This window comes from Vitis riparia, chromosome 16 (genome assembly GCF_004353265.1).
Source record: "Vitis riparia cultivar Riparia Gloire de Montpellier isolate 1030 chromosome 16, EGFV_Vit.rip_1.0, whole genome shotgun sequence".
Classification (NCBI taxonomy): domain Eukaryota; kingdom Viridiplantae; phylum Streptophyta; class Magnoliopsida; order Vitales; family Vitaceae; genus Vitis; species Vitis riparia.
The window spans coordinates 4,104,690-4,125,907 of NC_048446.1; the positions used below are offsets into that span (position 1 = coordinate 4,104,690).

A 21,218-nucleotide genomic window follows, 5' to 3' on the forward strand; every position below is an offset into this window, starting at 1 on the left:
ACCATAACATTAGTACCACAATGATCTGTACTACATCTATATGTGTATTGAATATGTATTGTTGATTCAAATTCTAACAGCTTAAACTTTTAGGAAATTGGTAACTACAGGCGATATCAGAACTCTGGTAGAACAGAAGTCTCGGGTGGGTTCCTTCCACTTCTAGGGAAATTGATAATGATATGTTTTAGGAGTTCAAATGACCCTAGTCAAAAATTGGTAACTCAATAATAGGTTTCAAAAGTTGAACTGAACCTAGTCCATGTATCAATGGGTGCACTAGCACACTACCTCATACATTTTTCATGGTAGGTAATGCATAGTAATAGGACAAAAGCTAAAGTACATCAACCTAAGATAACCATCTCATGAATTTCAGGAGTTCAATATCATTAGATGATGTGAAGCTGGTTAATAGTGTGTGAACCACATGCTTTGGCATATCTGAATTGGATGGAACTTTGTGATGCATACCATCATAGGTACTCATGGTAGTGATTCATGGACAGACAAGGAGAAGGTCGAGAACATAGATAATGAACAGGTAAAAAGGGACACGTGGAGGGAAGCCCCCTACACGAAGTACGATGGCAACAGCCGCCTGTGCTGAAGCGCAAGGTACTAAGAGGTGTTAGAAGTGGAGGAGGCAGGAGACTTGCAGACAGTGAGGAAAGACCTCTAGGACATGGAAAGGAGAATCCGGCCATCATATTGGATACAGAGACATGTTTAAGATGTGTATGCATTTTTCCTGACATTGACACCTTTTGCTTTACCAGCCCTTTTAGGGGCCAAGAAAGCTAAGGAATAGGGAAAGCTAAAAGAGTATTCCAAACACACAGATTATGTCACAAGTTGCAACAGCAGTTCATAGATAAAATCTAAATGCAAGTCTCTATACTCCAAACTCGATGCAATAGAAAAGTCATCTGAAACCAAACCTTTTTGACTCTGAATCTGATGGATCTGGCGATGCATTAGCTGGTGAAGCATTAGCTGGTGCAGCAAATGGCACTGAAGTCACCAATTTTTACTGAAATTGTGGATTCCAATGGAGTACAATTTGCCCAATAGCAAACTACAAGGTTTAAGAACAGGTAGTATGTCATGTGCTAACACTCTCCAATGCATTAAATTGTTCACTGGTCATATGCATCTCGTTTATCCCAATCTTGATTCATCTGCAAGTGGTCATATTTGCACGCATAAATATAATTATCTGGGAAAAAACGATGGATGAAGATTGACAACAGTAGCTAAAAAGAGGAAAGGAAAAAAAATATGAGTAAATCTAGGAAGGTTGTGCATGCTAAATTGCTCTTACCAATACAAAGTGGTGCACGTTACCAACTTACCATTGAGAAATGAATTGCGAGCAACGTTTTCTTCTAGTAATTCTTTAGGTTATTGTTAAGTGTTGCTTAAGCCTCGAGATGTACTTTTGATACAGCTAGTGTTCTTACATGAAAAGAATATGTGTGTAATGCTCTAAACCCAATTTAGGGTAACAATCGTAATTTAGAAATTAATAACTAATTAAAGTAATTTAATAAGGATAAAAAAGTATTTTCGTATTTAAAACCCTAGGTATAAATTAGATTTTTCATATTTTCTTTATTCAAAAAACCCTTTTACATAAAGATCTGAAAGATTAGAAAACATAGAACAAGATTTGGAAGTTTAGGGTTTGAAGATCAATTTTTGAGGTATGAGTTTCAATCTTTAAGTTAATATTTTATATTCGTTAATTAGTTTTAAACACTTTAGATATTCTTTGGAAGATCTCAATCTAGATTAAGGTTTGTTCAATTAATTTTTAGATAAAAAGAAAATATTAAAATTTTATAAATGTGAATAAAGTTATTAATAGAGATTGAAAAATTTAGGAAATTCAAAATGATAGAAAAAAGAAAAAAATTTGGAGGACGTTGTGTGTTGCCAAAGTGTTGACTTAGGCATCGGAAAAAATTACATATGTAAATATATTATTATAATAATAAATAATGAGAAGAAACATCGATGCTTACTGTTTTATTCTTGGGCGGCTTTATGCCTGTGACAAAGATAGGAGGGTAATGGGTTTGTTATGTATTGAATTTGAAAATTAATAAAAATAATAATATTTAGTTTTAAGTTAACAAAGGACATATTACTAATAATGATACTTTAATGCAATAAATAGAAAAACAATATGTTTTTGAGAAATTTAGTTTAAAAATAATAATAATAAATTAACAGAATTTGGAGAAGAAATTTTGGAAAGAACCCAATTTTTTAGAAGAATTTAAAAAGTCACGTGTTAAATTATTATTAATTAAGTAGTTAAAAATAATAGTTGACATAATATAAAAAATTATTAGGGTTCTCAAACCTATAAACTTAGATAAATAGTTAATAGTAATAGTTGTGTCTTTTTTTGTTAGGTTTGAAATAGGTTCTTTGGGGCGAAATTCTTCAGGATTAAATACTTAAGGTTTTTGAGTGTTTTTTTGAAGTACGGGAAATTAATGTAGGTTTTGTAAAAGGAAATAGTTTCTTTTTATATTGTATTTTGAAACATGTAAAAATAATATTTTTATTTATATGCATGAATCAAATATATGTTTTGCATGGAAAATATGTTTGAGCATTTTCTTTGTTTATAAAAAATGAAATTATGGAGATATGATATTTTGTTTTGTAAGTTTGAATTAATGAAATGAAATGTTGAACTCTGGTTTCTATGGTCCTAGTCAACGGGTATAATTATTAACATTTCTATGGCTCTAGTCAACAAATTATAATTGTTGACATATCCTGCCCTAATTAATGGGTTATATTGTTGATATTATATGGACTTAGTCAACGGGTTATAATAGTTGACCTTATGGCCTTAGTCAACGAGTTATAATTGTTGACCTTTAGTTTTGTTCACCTTTAATAGAACAAATTTGAAACTAGCCACTCATTTGTAAAGTCTCACTTAACTAGACACCATTTGTTATTTGATAATCAAAGTAAAAATATTTTAAATGTATTTGATTTAGTTTTGGTGAGAAATTGTTTTGAAATGAATATGAGAAAGTTTTGTTAAAAAATTTGATTGTAGTAGCATTTTGAACTCAAAAGTTTTTATAAAAATAAATATACAATATATCTCTTGTTTGTAATTATAATTGAAAATATTTAATCCATGAAACTGTATTGATGTTCCTTATTGAGCTTTAAGTTCATGTCCGTTCATTGATAATTTTCCAGTCTCAGTTCGGATGAGGAGTGATGGCTAGATTGAGAAATTTTTCTTTGTTAGGATTTGATTCAAACTTTATTTTGGACATTGTTTAGATGATAAATTTAATTTCCATTTGAATTATTTGAGTTTGGAGTTATTTGGACAATAACACTTGAGTTGATGCATTAGTTTTTAAAGTAAAGAATAGAGAATTATATAATTTATTTATTTTACTACTTTGAACAAAAATTTAGTAATTAAAAATTTTTAATTACAAAATGAATGTTTGTATTGTTTTCACTTTAAGCCTTCAGGCTTAGGGTGTGAAATGATCATCATGTCCTTGACGCGGTTTTGGGGTATGCCAATGTGAATATCTATGATGAGAGTATTATTTTTCTAAAAGCCTAGCAATCTAGCATGTGGCTTCCACTTTTAGAATGTTTACACTTCAGTATAAGAATGATGGAGCTTTATTTTGGAAACCAACACAGCACCTTCTACTTGGGGTAACTTCTATCATCACTTCCTTTCTGGGTTCAATGATGAATTTGGATCCTATCATTTCTTCCAAAAACGTGAATAATAGCATTCCTATAAATGAGCTTTCCTTTTCAAGAAACTTTCTATTTTCCTTAGATTAGTATTTCCACTAGAGTTTGTTGGGTAGTTGGGTATCTGGGATCTCTCAATACCGGTGATGCTGTACTCTAGCTCCCCATTTTCTTGTGTTTCTGCCCTAAAAATATCATTCCAAACAGCAGTAAGCTTTTCCACTCAAAAAAGGTACACTTCACATAATTAATTCTTTCTGCTTTTTGTTTGTCTCTTACCCTTCATATTTAGTACTTTCTCTTAAGATTTACATAACAAGTACATCTTCATTTTAGCTGTTGCAGCAATTGTTTTGAAACTAAACAAGCCACAGGGAAAACTCTACTAAGTCTTTAGATCAATCCAATATTCATTTGAATCCTAAAGTTCTAAATATATATATATATATATATATTTTTGTATTTCACTCTGTTCATTTTTGTATTTACAATACTGCTGGTTTTCCTGGTAACTAAGTTAGCAGTACAGGTAAATGGTACCAATGATGCAATAAGTCACCAAGATTTATATAATAAAATTATGAAGGGTGGTTTTGCTTTTGAATGACAATCTATAGAAAAGCAAGGATCATATTTCTCAAATAATATAATAGATATAATGCAGATCCTTTCATGCTTGCATTCACAGGTAGAAGTGTACATAGCCAGAAAGTTAAATGGAGGAACTACCAGGAGCAACACAATCTAAGAGAGTCTCTTTCAAAACTCATCATGAATCAGCAAGTCATACAGTGAGTTTGTATATAAATTACCTTTTATAATAGTATTTTGCAGAGATCTGAAACTTTTTACCTCTTTTGCCTCTTCTGAAATTGTTTTAGAATGGGAACTTGGAGAACCAAAGAAGGATGAGAGATCATGAGCACTTGAGAATGAAGGAGAAATCTTCTTGTTCTTCTCATTACCGATCCTTGGAGATTCCAAAGGGCCCAATCCATGCTATGGAGTTCTTATGTCGTTCATGGAGCCCATCTGCCTCCCATTTCCTGCAAATATTCCCACCAAGTGTAAGAAAACACATCAGGCTTTGCATGCATACATTATAACATAAATTAGCATGACAGGCGTACCAAAGGACAACTAAAATCCAGGAAGCATGTGTGCCACACTGGTGCAGATGACATATCTCATGTGCCTGAGCGGCACACATGCACTGGAGGACATGGGCCACCGTCATGCTAATGTCCTTTTCTCATCACACCATATGGTTTAAGCTATAACCAACTCTTGCCCTAAAAGGTAATCAGGATTGAGCTTTACAGATTGAAAAATGTAGCACGCTTTACACAACAGGGCTTCAAGCATTGATATGGCATGGTTGCTTCTCTAATGAGGGTATAATTTATTTTGTTTGTTTGTTTCCCCCTCAGAGCCTGTTATTACCCCTAAATGACAATAATAGGATGGAGAATCAAGAAGAAAAACAGGAAGTTGGGGGAAAAGTTGAGGACATAGCTCAAAGCAACAGAAAAACTCTCAACATAATCAAGAATATATCGGTAAAACATAGCATAGACATTTCAATGGCATGTATAATAACAGTTGATTTATGAAACCGATTTCTCTGAAATTAGCGTTCTTAGCATTTACTTGATTTTATATCTAATTTGTTAACTTGGAACAATATGCAGGGATGGTTAAGAGGCAAAACAATGACTAGCTTGGTTAATGGGCATAGAGCACAGAAAAAGGATGAAGTCCGACTTCATACAGCTCAAGTACATGCTGCTCTTTCAGTTGCACAGTTGGCTGCAGCCATTGCAGGTTTTGCCGCCAACAGTAGCACAGAAGCAGCACAAGATATCAGCATCCATGCAACCAATGGAGGTATAGTAACAAGAGACAAGGACATGAGTGCTGTTGCTTCAGCTGCAGCTTTGGTGGCCACGGTGTGTGCTGAGGCGGCAGAGTCTGTGGGTGCACGAAGAGCCCACATCACCTCTGCCGTCAGCTCTGGCCTGGCAAGTCGAACTTCAGTTGACATGATGGCACTAACAGCTACAGCTGCAACATGTAATGCTTTTCACATTTTCCGTAGTTTCCAGACTATCATATCTAAGGACATCTCAGAAAATGGGAAACCATAAACTAAATGAATTTATGATGCCTAGCTATGTGTTACCAGGTTTAAGAGGAGCTACAAGACTTAAATCACGAGCCACAGTTGATACATACTCTCTGAGAAACCAAAAGATGCTTAAAGTAGGGGTTCAATTATCAATAATCATGCCTTCTGGTAAGTTGAATAAGCCATGACTGAATTTCCAGCATATGCACATGAATAGCCTGATGCAAAACATATATCCATATATGCAGACATGTCTATCGTTTTGCAGGTATATAGGTATCAGTAATGAATTAATGATCAAAACATTTCATGATGCATGCAGGGCATAAAGAACATCAATGGGTCTCCATCTATCTAAAGCACAAACACCTTATATTGAGGTTGAGAAAAAAGTACTTGAAGGGATTGCTACCAACATCAAAGGAATGTATGATCCCTCTCTTTAAGGATTCTATACTTAGAACACTATACAGATGCATTTCATTTATGATAGTTACAGACTACATTCCCAATGGAAAACATCGCCTTTACCTCATGGATTCTCTGACAGAGACAATGTTATATCGAATTTATGCATTGTGCCTTTTGAGTAAGTCCATTAAAGGATCTTGTTCACTTTAATCTTTCCCCATAAACATCTGGTTACCTGAGAAGAAAAATGCAGAAAACTTGGAACCTTAAACCCTAGATTTGATTAACATCATAGGCTCAAAGAAATGGAGCAGTAGAGCTCTCAGCATTATTCAAACAGAATCACTCAACTAATCACATAATTTTAGTAAGAATTCATTGTTCTTGATTCTGATGCACTTACCATGTCAGATAAGATTATCAATGCGACAGACAAGGCTGAGGAGGTGCAAGGCTACTGCTCACTCAACTTAAAAATTAACGATGGCGATATCAAGTTGTTGTTTGCAGACAGGAAGCAATCAAGTGTCTGGATATCAACCATTTCTAATCTGTTACAACTGCACAAGACATGCTAAGACAGAATAAACAGAAAGCTGTAACTATTATATCAATCATGTTCTCTGGTCTGTAACATAGAATAAAGTTTAGTCAATCATATAATTGTCAAAATTTCCTGAAGGACACAAGTAATCACATGATCCAAAACATTTCAACAAGTATAAACAAATATCAAGATACTAGAAAATTCATATTGCTTAGTATATAAGATAAAGTTATGTGGCAAAACCAAGTGCTGCAAGTTCAGCAGCAATTGAAGGCCTGTCATGATACAAAGCTGCAAATTTGGCATAGCTTCATCCTTAGTTGCTCAAGTAAGAAGATTCAAAACAAAAGCACATTACCCTGTAGCTAGTTGCCATGTCAAAGGACATACAAATCCTCTTGGGAGGAGATCCTAGAACTTGTATCTAAAAGCAACTTAAGCTCATTATCAAATTTTCCCTTGGACACATCTATGTACATGCACCTTTTCATTTCTTTCAGAGAACAAAGCTGAATTCCTTTTTCTTTTTCAGTAAATAATCTTTTACTTATTGCTACAGCACTAAGATCATGTACACATTTCTCTGATTATATGTAATTGAACAGAGTGTATAACTTTTTCAACTACTATGAACTGATTGAAAAGATTTTTCTATCATGGACAAAAGGCTAATTTTCCTGCTGGAAAGAGAGATATTATACAAATTCACTATTGAAGTAATTCCTACAAACACTATTGAAATACAAGGGAAGTAATCAACACCGAAGGAAAAATTATTATAAGAACAAATATAAAATCAAGTAGAACTTTCAGATCTTCTGCATTCTCTTTTCTTTTCATATGCCATTGAAAGCACATGGAGTGAGCACATCACCACCAGTAGAGGATCTCTCTTCATTTCTCCTCAAACTCAACATCAATAATCTCAGATTGGGAGCTTGAGGGAGGAGTGCCTCTGCTACCTCTTGAGAAGTCCCCTTTAGGCTGCCACACAATGTTTCCACAGCCTGCACAGCGAACAATTTGATTCTTGTAACCGATGAACTGCCTCCTACAAGCTGGGCAATTCCCCTGTTTCAATTTATTAAAACAAGACGCATCAACCACTTATCTAGTCAATCACATGGAACCACCAAAATAGGCTTGGATAGAAGGTGATGCCATTAAGGTTACAGCAAAGCCATTAGGGATACATCTTATAAAGGCTACCAGCCAACTGTAAGTTTAACAAATCCATCAAACTAAGCAATCCAATTAGGAAGAGTTTCTAAAGTATTTAGGGCTTCACTTTACCATCTGTGACAGCATATTAACAAATTCAAGCTCAAACTTTTATGCTATTGGAATCACCAAGAGGGAGAAAATATCAAGGAATAATTCAGTGAAACCCAAAGAATGAATTACAGTGAGAAAAGCAATACATAAGAAGAAACAAAGAGCAAGAGACTATAGACTTGAATAATTTTTTTGATCAGACTAATGACTTAAATAACATTCCAAGCAATTAAAGAAATGTGCAAAAGACTCTGGAAGTACTCCTAAATTCAGGATATTCATAAATAATTAAGGTTTTCAATTATGGAGGAAAGTTTACATTCTTGTGTGCATCATGAAACACTAGGAAGGATTGGGAGCCTATGTGTAATTCATGGATCTTCATATTGCACTTGACAGATCATCCAGGAGTTTTAGGTCAAACCATACTTCACTAACAGTGCCACACATGTGAGAGAGAGAATGCATATTCATATTCCACTGCCTCCCTATTTGAGAATTAAATATGTAATGTAATTGAATATCAGACTAGAGGTGACAGGAATAGTTAGAAGGATCTGCTACTAAAAATTCTCCAATCCACAGGTTTTAAATCAAACCTTATGATGCAGGACAAGAAAAGGAAAAAAAGAATGAGGGATGGATGACCAGTATCAGACTAGTTGAACTCTAGGAAACACTCCGAAAAACATTAGGCTTTCCATCACATAACAAGAAAAACATTGAAGGCTGGAAAGTTGTGTTTTAATTGATTTTTCAGAAGAAAGTCTGACCAAATTAAACTACTCACAATAACAATAAAGCTTGAGAACCAGTACAACTTGCACTCTTATGGCTTACTAATATGAAATATGAAAGTCTGATTTTTATTTATTTATTTTTTTTTTTTGAGGAATAAACTTGTTTTGTCCATGTAGTTGCAACAATTATTGTTCTTATTAAAATGATAATCACATAGAATCTAGTGTAGTTTTACCAGAATGAACCTTGCGTCAGAACTATGCTAGATAGATCTTATTCTTACTCATAGATTTAATGAACAAGTACAGAAAAAGTGATGATTTAAATAGTACAATCTTTCTTGTCAAGGTGACTGTTCATACCTTTATAACAAAATTATTAGCAAAAGTCCCGATGAGAAGAGGACCAGCAAATGGCAGTACCCATGTAGCAAATATCAAGAACCGAAACAGCCATCCAGATAATGCAAACCAGAGGAAGAAGATTGTCTACAAAATGGTATAAATAAATAATAATAAGATGGCATATCAAAATTTTCATAACTACACATGAAAACAGAAACAATATTTTGAAAAACTTGCAATAAGCATTTCAAGGAGTAAAATAGGAAGCATGAGATTGTACAAAATCAGCCAGAAAATTTTTCCAGAAGGTGAACTTATTATTTTTGGTCAAAAAAAAAAAAAAAATTATGACAGAAATGTGTGATTATGCCCAATTTGAATCCAGCCACATGAGGGTTGGCCACTTTGTTTATGCCCTCCAAATTCGCCCAGAAAATGGGCAGTTGCTGTTGTTAGGTTGGGTACTACTTGAAAAGACAAGGAGTTATCTTTGCTGGCTGCAGAATAAGAGAGCAGTAGAAAGAGAAGTTTGAAAGAATGAATGGCAATGAGGTCATGAAGGGACCATTAGGGCTTGTATCTCAGCTTCAAAACAGGCAGTTTCTTTGCGAAGTTGTGTTTGGTGAAATCCACTCACTAGTGCTATATATTGTAAGCTGAGAATAAGGTGGTTGTTGTCCTTTCCTATCTCTGTATGTTACAAATCTGTGCAAAAGACAGTTAAAAACATTTTATTCCCATTTCATAAGTAGAAGCTTATTTCTCTGTAGTTTTTTACTTCCCACTTCAAGAGGTTTTTCCACTTTGAGAGGTTCTTCCATTGCTGCTTTTTATGTTCAATGATATGTTTCTTTGTTGTAATACCCTTTTATGATTCACTTCTAGGTTGAAAGAAAACACACATGATTGCCCCTGACTAAAAATCTTGCTTCAGATTGCTTTGTTGGTTGCTTCTACTCTTGTTTGAGGCAATTTCTGCCAAACTCAACTGAGGATTGAATTCATACCCTTTTATGATTCACTTCTAGGTTGAAAGAAAACACATATGATTGCCCCTGGCTAAAAATCTTGCTTCAGATTGCTTTGTTGGTTGCTTCTACTCTTGTTTGAGGCAATTTCTGCCAAACTCAACTAAGGATTGAATTCATTTATGTTGTTACTCAACTCAAAACAGAGTTAAGAGTGTTCTGCTTGAGTTTTCCACCAACCCTACTAAGGGGTCAGGTTGAGTTATATAGCGACTTGACAGAGGTCAAGCTTGGGTGTTTGGCTTAGTCATATAGCTACTAGACTTGCAATCTAGTTCAATATTTCAGCAACCTGACTGAGATGTCTAGTTAGACAACCAGGGGTCAGATTCACTAGGAATTGGTAATCTTCTCCTTAAAAAGAAATAAAGTGTCTATTAAAAGGAAAGTTTATACATCTCCCTATCATGTATAATCCTTAAGCACTAGGTTTCCACTTGGAAAAAATATTTACAATGAGCACATAAACTGACGAAAAATAATGAAAGATCTCCAGAAAATCTTGTGAAAGGATCTCTTGAAATATTTCATGCAGTTCACTACATATGACGGTTAGAATCACGAATAGCTAGGATTGTCAAGCAAAAAGATTCACGATAGAGGCCTCATCAATAGCATAGTCCGTAACAACATGTGCATAGAATCAAGCATAAAATAAGAGGGATACTCACAGCAAAACTCCTTCCTAAAGGAGTATCTAGAAAATTATTGAGCTGCTTCCTGTACTGCAAGAGTAATAAGAAGGGAAAAGATTATAAGTAATCATACCAACATTGAAGAAACAATAATGCCAACAACCATTCTTCAATAAAACAAATGAAAGAACATATCAAATTTTATTGTGTCAAATAGGAAGTTGCCAAACAAATTTCCAAATCTCAAAGCTTTGGCACATTACTAGCAATCACTCACTAAGTTATAGAAATTATACTCTCTTCTCTTGAACATATAAGAATGTATCACATGCCAGTGTTAAAGATTAATATTCCTCTAAAAGTGCACTTGTAATGATTAAATACAAAAAAGTTGACATCACTATCACATCCCCCCCCCCTCCTCCTTTCTCCCCTCTTTCTTTCTCTCTCAACATGCATCACCACTTAGCATAAACTTTTTGGGTTATTTTCTTCTTGTGGTTGAATATCATATTCTTCCTTCTATTGGTTCCCTTGTTTCAATAATGATTTTTTTCCCCCTTCAATTCAAACACCATTAAATATGACCAACCAAATGATCCACCATTCTAGAACATGTCCAAGCATCACACTTGGATAGATAAAGGGGATCTTTTTCAGTGTTATCACAAAATGTTTGTAATTGAATAAAACATGCTACTAACCTTTAAAACTTATATGTTCTATATCAAGTAGATGGGACTTGTTTGGCAACATTTTGGAATACAGTTGTCAGAAAAACAGATTTGAGAACCATTCTTAAAAACAGTTCTCAATTGGTTCAGGATGACAGAAGCAAGATTCTATTTAGAAACTCAAATATGAGAAATAGTTTTCTTGGCTTATTTTCCATGAAAGTTGTTCAAGTCCACGATGTACATTGTGGGCCCAAATCCTACAAGCTAACTTTCAAGAAACTTGGATGTCTAACATGGTATCAAAGTCTCATTTGACGGGAGGTCAAGCGTTTGACCTCACCACATGTTTATTTCCCCACTCTATTAAACCCACATGTAAGCCCAAGAAGAGGCCACCAATGAGGGAAGATGTTAGAGTGCATGATATACATTGTGGACTCAAATCCCACTAGCTTAAACTTCTAGGAAAATAGGTTGTCTAACAAAGATACTATGCACTATGTATAATGTAAAAGTTATAAAAAAATTCTTTATATTTTCAATTGTTTTTCAAAATACTTTACAAAAAATACTTGATAACACCTCAAATTTATCCTAAAAAATAATAAGTATTCAAAACAAATTTTCAAAACCTTTTGATTTGAACCTCTACTTGCATGGTCGACAACCCGAGAAAGTTCCATGGCATAAGAAATATTCATAAAAATGGAATAACTCAAATAAACCAAAGGTATATTCAACAGGCAATTTGCAGTGGATTCAAAGATGGAAGAAGGGAAGAAAGGCGGTAAGAGCTGGTTTGTAGGGGATTTGAAGTCCCTTGAAGTTGTTGTTGAAGTGGTATCAGGAGTTTTGCCCAGTAGAATTATGCAAAGAGGAAGGGGCATATCTAATTGAATTAGATTCAGTCAAATCTTGTTGGAGGGAAGTGGGTGAGAAGAAATTTTGCAAGGTTTGGAATGAAGGTGGAAGATTCTCTAGGTTGGAATGTTGGTCTGATGAAGCAAAACAATTCATTCAATGTTCCGTGGAATCCATTGAAGCTAAGAGATTCACACTAATTTTTCCAAGTGACTCCCTCCATCCAAAACCCAATGTGTACGCCAATGATCATGAGCATGCTAGAGGATGCAACAAGTTGGTGTTGTCAAAGGGAAGGTCCTTTGTTAAGAAGTTCAAGGCTCCTTATGATGGGGAGGGTGAGGTGATTATGTGCAGTTTAGGGAGGACCTTTTGAAGCATCGTTTAGTGGGATGATGAGGGGAGCATTTTGATTCCGTTCCAAACTTGCCCTCTTTAAAGAGGTGGGCAACGAGGACTTAGAACTTGAATGGTGGGGTGAAGTTATCTCTTCTTAAGGGGCTCTCATTCTCTTTGACTTTGTAGAGGCCTCTAATGTGGAGTCGGTGCTAGACTCGGGATCAAGGAGTTATGAGAACAAGTTTCTACATTTGGATAGATGGGTTCCAAAGGTTAGGTGCTTTCAAAGTGGAGTGCAAGCAAAGGAAGTTTGGATTAGAATTATGGGACTACCTCAACATTTGTGGTTCTAAGAGGTGTTCAAAAAGCTTGGGGATCACTATGGTGGATTTGTAGCTATGGATGAAAACACAACTCAGCGTAGCACTTTGCAGTGGGCAAGAGTGTTGGTGAAGTCTGATGAGACGAAGATGCCTAGGGTTCTTCAATTAGTGATGTGTCTTTTGTGTTTCGAAGTTCTTCAGTTGTGGTGGGAAATCCCTCCATGACTGTCTTAGGTGGTTTCTAGGCAAGGTTGTAATGGGCAAAAGGTTAGAGAAGAAGAGGATGGAGAGGCACATGTTGCCTTGAGTGTGGGAGTCCAAGGTTTGACAATGAAGGCTGGCATAGGGACATGTCCTCCATGGATACAAGAAGAGACGATGGAGTGGTCTCTATTAAACTCTATAAAAAGGGTGTTAGAGATCGGGTTGGAGGGGGCATTTCTGGTAGGGTTAGACCTAAAAAAGTTGCTTAAGATGTAAGTTTGAGCAAAGAGGTCCTATTTAAGGCCTAAAGAGAACCCATTTGAGGCCTAAAGTAAGAAGCAGGCAGCTTGAACTAGGCATATTATTCTTAGTGACACTAGAGGCAAGATAAAAGGAGCAGGTTATGCTGTTGGGATGGTAGCCCAAGGTGAAAAAGGAAAGGGATGTGTAGTGGTTGGGCTAAGAAAGACCCTTTATTTAATTTAGGTAGTGGATGTTCTTTGGTACATAAGGTTTATGGGCTAAGCTGGATACCAAAAGCTACCTTTAATGGTAACTACGGGCTACAAGCCCAAATGGACCAATCCTTTTACGCCTAAATGACACCGGGGCTTCTTTTAACCTACAGCTATCTTAGAGGGTTGTCATGGTGTAGAAAGGAGATCGTCATTGAGGAAGAGGCCATGTTGCCTCACCGATGAAGTTTCACCATCCAATTGCCAACGAGTCCCTCTCTCTTTTTTTTTTTATCAGAAACGAAGAAGATTATATTAATAAAAGAACAAATAGAGGAGAGAAAAAAGAGACAATAGAAAGAGAAAAAAACCAAGGGAAGGATGAGAGGTCCTTCCTACACAAATACCAAGGAAAAACACCCAACAAAAAACTCTAAAAACAAAAGAAACCCCATCAATCTTCAAACTCTTGAAACGCAAGCCCCAATCCAATTGAGTTGTAGAATGCTTAGAGGAACTCCTCTAAAAGCTTCAGTACAAGAAGCCCATAGAGAAGAATAAAACCGGATCAAATCCCAAACCATCTCTTCCGTTCTCCCTTTATCCTTAAAGATCCTATTGTTTCTTTCTTGCCACACCATCCAAATCAAAGTAAGGCAAGCAATTTTCCAAAGTGTCTTGCCTCTTAATGAGTTCCCCAAGCCTTTAAAAGAAATAACCAACATGTCCTCAAGGCTCCTTGGAGGGACCCAAATCAAACCTACTAGATTGAACAACCTGTGCCAAAGTCCAATGGTAACGGGACAATGAAGAAAAAGGTGGTCAATCGACTCTCCATTTCCTTTGCAAAGAATGCACCATTCAGGACAAAGGGCTTTGTAGGGTCTTCTCAATTGCAACTTGTCATTAGTGTTTACCTTCCCATGTGCTACTAACCAAGCAAGGGCCTTAACCTTTGAAGGGACTTTTGAGCTCCATAAAAACTTGGCCGGAAGGAACATTAAAGGATTTGAAACTTTTGACAAGGCATAGAAAAAAGATTTCACTGAAAACGAGCCTGACGAAGACAAAGACCACGCTCTTGAGTCTGATGAAGAAGGGGAAAGAAGCACAGAATTAAGAGAGGACATTAATCTCTGAAGGAGATCAATTTCTGAATCCGTTAGATTGTGGCGAAAGTTAAAATTCCAAGACAATGGTAAGGAATTGCCAAGGGCATTTGAGACAGTGAGATTTTTCACAGAAATAACTCTGTAGAGATCAGCAAATTGAGAACACAAAGTTTGGTTTCCCCACCAAAGATCTTCCCAAAACCGAATTCTCTCCCCATTGCCCACCACTAGGCGAACAAAATGGGAGAACTCTTGGAAAACTTGAGCAATAGCCTTCCAAGGACATCTGTGAGACCATCTAACCACCATGTTGGCGTCCCATCCATTAGGATGTGTCCCATATATACTCGCAATAACCTTATGCCAAAGACCGCTCCTTTCTCTAGGGAACCTCCAAAGCCATTTCCCTAAGAGGGCAATATTTCTCATAGAAGTCTTCCCAAAGCCCAAACCTCCCATCTCCTTTGGTCTACTAACAACCTCCCATCTGATTAGGTGATCTTTCTTCCCTTCCCCGGCCCCAGACCAAAGAAAATCCCTTTGCATCTTCTCAATCTTTGAAGCTATAGATACAGGGATTTTAAAGAGGGAGAGGAAGTAGCTAGGGATGTGAGACAGACAAGACTGAATTAAAGTAATCCTCCCTCCCAAAGACAAATAAGCCTTTTTCCACCCATCCAACCTCCTCGAAATTCTCTCAACCACTGGATCCCAAAAGCCTATTGTCTTTGGGTTCCCTCCCAAAGGAAGGCCTAAATAAGACAAAGGTCACTCTAACACTCTGCACTCCAAAACCAAAGCCAAACTAGACAACACCTCCTGCCTAGTGTTAATACCTGAAATGGTGCTTTTTTCTAAGTTGATTTTTAAACCAGATACTTGCCCAAAAACCAAAAGGATAATCTTAAGGTTTTGAAGAAGGTCCAAAGAGGCTTTAGAGAAAAATATGGTATCATCAGCAAACTGTAACAAGGACACTCTAGTCCTATCCCTCCCCACAAGGAAACCCTCAGTTATCCCAGTTTCCTCAGCTCTAGTCATCAACCTACTTAGAACATCTGTTACTAGAGTAAAAAGGAAAGGAGAAAGAGGATCTCCATGTCTCAAACCTCTAGAGGCCTTAACCCAACCCTTTGCATTCCCATTAACTAGGATAACAAAACTAGAAGAAGATAAACAGCCCCTCATCCAAGATCTCCATTTCTGGCCGAACCCCTTCCTTTGAAGCACATGATCATAGGCCTTCTCAAAATCAATTTTGAAGACTACCCCTTCCTCCCCTGACCTTCTTTTCTCATCCACCACTTCATTGGCTATCAATACAGCATCCAAAATTTGTCTCCCTTCCACAAAGGCTCCTTGAGAGCCAAAGATTGTTTCATGTAGAACTTTGCGTAAACGCCCTGATAAGACCTTAGCAATTATCTTATATAAACTTGTAACCAAACTAATAGGTCTATAATCTGAGATTTTAAAAGTTTGGCTTTTCTTAGGCACCATAGCAATGAATGTCGCATTTGTACTTTGATTTATTACCCCCTTAGTGTGGAACTCAAAAAACACCCTCATAAGATCCTCTTTTATCACATCCCAACACTCTTGATAAACTGCTATAGTAAAGCCATCAGGGTCAGGGGCCTTTTCCTTATTCAATTGGAAAACTGCCATTCGAACCTCCTCTTCAGAAAACGGTCTATCCAACCAAATTGCACTCTCTTCAGCAATAGGGGCCCAATCAATCCCTTCAATCTTCCAAGAGTCACCTTCAGGTTTGGAATAGAGATTCCCAAAGAAATTTACAATCTCCTCAGAAATAATCTCAATGTTATTTAAAGTCTCCCCCCTCTCAGAAATCAGAGACTTTATGAACTTCCTGCTTCTTCTTCCAGTGGCCACTCTGTGAAAAAACTTTGAGTTGCAATCCCCTTCTTTAATCCACTTAATCCTAGATTTTTGTCTCCATTGTACCTCTTCCTTCAATAACAAATCCTCTAGCTCCTTCCTTCTTAAGGTCCTTTCCGAAACCAGACCAAGATTTAAATTCCCTTCTTGTTCAATTCGATCAATTCTACCTAAGTCCGTAAGAATGTGCTTTTTCCTCTCTCTTAAATCTCCAAAGACCACTATATTCCACTCTTTCAACTTTGATTTAATAAACTTTAGTTTCCTCATAAACTTGTGACCTTCCCAACCTTCAACCGTACACTCTTGCCACCAATCTCTAAACTTCTCTTTAAACTCAGGATGGAGCAACCACATATTCTCGGCAACGAGTCCCTCTCAACAGAAGCAAACAAATATCCAAGCTCTTTTCCCCTCTTTGTCTCTTCTTTGGGAACTAGGGTTGTTTCTCCTCCTTTCTCTAAGGGTGAGTTAGTCCTTGAGGGGAGCAAGGCGGGTTGGATGCAATTTCTCAAGGGGAGGGTTGTGGTTCGTGGTGTATGATTTTGATGGATGGTACCTAAGTGGAGTATACAGATCTTGCAGTGAAGGTGAATGATGTTTGGGTGGAAAAAAGGGTTCGAAAAGGAGGAGTAACCATTAAGGTGGCTTCAAGGGAGGAGTTCCCTATTGAGGATTGGTTTTCTAGTAGTTTGTTATGTTCAATAAGTGTCTAGGCATGCCAATAGAGGGCTATGAAGCTAAGATCTTAGGTCTTCTTAGAAAAATAAAGGCTAGAAAGGAGGCAAAGGGTTAAGAGGTTAGAGAGAGGAGGAAAAAAATCTCTTCAAAATTCAAAAGAGAATTAGAAAGTTAGAGTGCAAAATGAACTATTTGAGGCAATAACTAGTGGGAGGGAAGTTGGCAAAGAAGGATGGGTCATCGTGCCAATTAGTAAATGACGATAAAAATCATCTCTTAGAATGTTGGGGGAGTGAATGACAATGACAAGAGTAAGATCATCAAGTCCCACGATTGTAGAAAACCGACTTAGTCTACTTGTAAGAGACAAAATCCAGTTCCAAAATCACCAAATAAAATACAAACTAAACTAGCCCATAATATAAAGAGAAATAGCAAGAGGAATAGAGATAAAAGAAGAAACACAATATTTATGAGGTTTGGTAAGGATGTTTTACCTACGTCCTCCAAAATTATATCAATCCACCCGCACAAATTGACTAAAGCCACAAAGATTAACTAAAACCACTCAAACAACTCAACCTAAAGTCATTCTCCCCCTATGACCAAAGGACCAAATGACCAAAGGACTTGGACTTATTTATAGGACCTAAATCAGTTCCTAAGCCTTGACAAAACTAAATCATAATCCTCATGGGACAATGACTCTTAACATATAATAAATTATCAAATCATAATCCTTGTGTAACAAAGATTCCTAAAATATATCAAACTCTTAATTGAGCCTACAACCAATAAATCTCCACCTTGGCTAAATTACTCATCTTCTTCCAACTTCCAAAATTCAAAACATTATCATCTGATAAGTGAACTAACCATCATCACAAGGACACCCCGCTTAAGCATGGTCAATCAACAGGAAGGAATATGTTATGCCTCGCAGTTGACACAAAAAAAAAAAAAAAAGGGCTTTTGAACCAGGAAAGGAAAATGCAGAAAATTACTAAAAAATTTGTTCATTCTACAGTCTTTTCATCATCTTCCTCTCCTCAACCTCCTCTCCACAATCTAAACAGGATCTAAGAGTCTCACTGGAGTATAATTATTTTGGTAGCAGAATTACTATGGCAATAAAAAATATTTATAAAAAAAAAATTGCAAACCCTAACAAGACCATTTCATTGTTATTAATGCCAATTCAATGCTATGCGCCTATGCCTCAAAATGGATAAAATAAGGCCCTGGTTGAGTCTCGGAAAGGAAAATGCAAAGAATTGTCCGAAATAGATTAATTTTCCACACTATTACCAGCATTTTCCTTTCCATTCTCTTAACCCAAACACAACCTAAGACTCTTCACACCACAACAGAGTAGAAAGAGCACAAACCCTCGGCCAATTCCTGCTGAAATCAAGACTCACAGTCCGCCACCGCCGCCCAATCTCGAACTCCCGGTCCACCTCCCGCGCCCAATCGCCAGCCGACCCGACCGCCTCAGAGAACCGGCGAGAGACGGCGTACTGCCGGTCGATGCGCTCGGCCGTCTTCTTCGCCTCGAAGATGAGCAGCTCGAAGCCGTCGTTGGCGCTCCGCCAGGCGTCCCTCCAGGCGTCGCCGGAGGCCATGCGCTTCGCGAAACCGTCAAAGTCACTTCGCCGGAAGGCACGAACGGGCATCGGCAAACGGTGGCGCACAGGGGCGGCGAAGCGCCGGAGAGTCTGGGGTTTGGAAGAGAACAACGGATGCCATGGAAGGCTGGTGGCCATGACCGCCACAGAAATGTGTGATCGTTTGGTTGCCAGAGGCAATGGAGAAAAAGGGTTTTGAGTAACCCGACGAGTAGTTTGGTTTTGAGAGAAGTGATTCCTCCGATAATAAAATAAATATTAAAAATATTATTAATACATTACTAAAACATTTTTTTATTAAAAATGTTATTGACAAATATTTTTTATTTAGGCTGCTTAGGAACTATTTTTCTTAATAATTTTTTTAAAAAAAATACGTTTAACAATAAAAAAACTATTTTATGAATTTTTATTTTAAAATAACATAAAATATGATATTTTTAATAATATTTTTTAATTATTTTACATTATTTTCACTTGCTTTCTCTTAATGGTTTATAAAATATTTTAAAATAAAATATTAGATATAAAATTTATTTTAAAAATATGTTAAACACAGTTTATCGGTATTTCTTAAACTTGTTTTTAAAAAATATTTTTAAGTTAAATGATAAAAAACAATTTTTGAAAAATATGGTCAAACAAATCCATGTTTTCATTTTATTTTAAAAAATGAGTGAAAACAATTCCTACTTATTATTTAAAAATTATTCTCTATTTTACTTTATTTTTTAAAATTGTTTCCAAATAATATTATAAATTTTTAAAAACAGATTTTTATTTTTAAAAACATAAAACTATTTTTAAATCATACTGCTAAACATACTACTTACTCATTTCCAAACAAATATTTGTTTTACAAAAATTATAAAATAATTTTCAAAAATTATTCTCAAAAACTATTTCTCATAATTGTTTTCGAAAATAGTTATCAAAATGCCAATAATTTTGAATTTTTTTAATATTTATTATTTATAGTAAATATTTTTAATATAAACATTAGTAAAACATTTTTTTTTATTTAGTGATTTTGAGAAAATAATTCAATATTTACTATTTATAGTAAACTAAAAAAAACACTTGTGATTCAGTTATTTAGAATTCTAAATCGAGAAATTCGCTTATAGACAGTTTCAAAATTTTATTGAATCTGAATAGAAAAATTATTATAATCCTCTTGAATTACTTATAAACAAGTTCTAAGTGATGCGTAATTCAATTTTATATTTAAAAAACATATTTTATCATATTATATAATTTATTATTAAATATTCAAACTCTTTTTTTTTTTTTGTTTTTTTAAAAATAAAAATAGTAATAAATTATCGTTGTAAATTTATCTTATGTCTTCAAAAAAAATTTTCAAACTCTTTTTTTTTTGTTTTTTTAAAAATAAAAATAGTAATAAATTATCGTTGTAAATTTATCTTATGTCTTCAAAAAATATTTTTAAATTTTGAAATGGTAAAAAATAAATTAGATGTATCAACTTTTGTAACAATTTTTAATAGTTATTATTTTTAAAAATTATTATTGTTTTCTATTTAATTTCGAATATAATTAATTATTATTAGATATTTCATTTTGAAGATTGGGATTTTTTTGCTTTTAAGATATTGCATTTTGAAGATAGGCATTCAAACCAAGGAAAGAATTTCTAAACGAATGAGAATGTCAGATGAGAATAAGGAAATGTTTGGAGTGATTTTGAAAACTTGGAAGACAAAAAGGAGGAATGTTTTAAAGTATGTTTGGTTCTAAAAGAAACGAGGAGGAAAAATAGAGGGAAAATCTATAAAACTTTTGTTTTGTTTGGTTCTCAATACAAAATTTGAGGGGAAAATTTTAAACAAGTATGCTATATAAAAGAAATATGAAAAAAATTATTTTGTCTCATTTTATTTAAGGAAAATTCAACATTATTAAATTAACTAAAAATTATATATTTTAAAATTATTTAAGACTGGTATCTATAGTATGATTTAAAAACAATTTACTATTTTTTAAAATTTATAACATTATTTGACTTTTTTTTTTGAAACAATTTTTAAAAATAAAGTGAGATAAAAAAACAATTTTTAAAAAATAAGTAGAAATTATTTTCACTAATTTTAAAAAACAAAAGGAAAATATAGATCTATCTTATCATATTTTTTGAAACT

The 21,218-nt window shown here is 35.1% G+C and overlaps 1 protein-coding gene across 1 annotated transcript; it reads right to left on the minus strand.

The window, feature by feature from the left end:
* Positions 1-7,423: 7,423 nt before the first annotated feature.
* Positions 7,424-19,279, minus strand: LOC117933901. The gene is made up of 4 exons (XM_034855477.1): positions 18,817-19,279; positions 10,911-10,964; positions 9,230-9,355; positions 7,424-7,922 (listed from the first exon to the last, which is right to left on the minus strand). Exons 1-4 carry the CDS (start codon positions 19,192-19,194, stop codon positions 7,746-7,748), a joined length of 735 nt encoding a protein of 244 aa, XP_034711368.1. The 5' UTR covers positions 19,195-19,279; the 3' UTR covers positions 7,424-7,745.
* Positions 19,280-21,218: the final 1,939 nt, after the last annotated feature.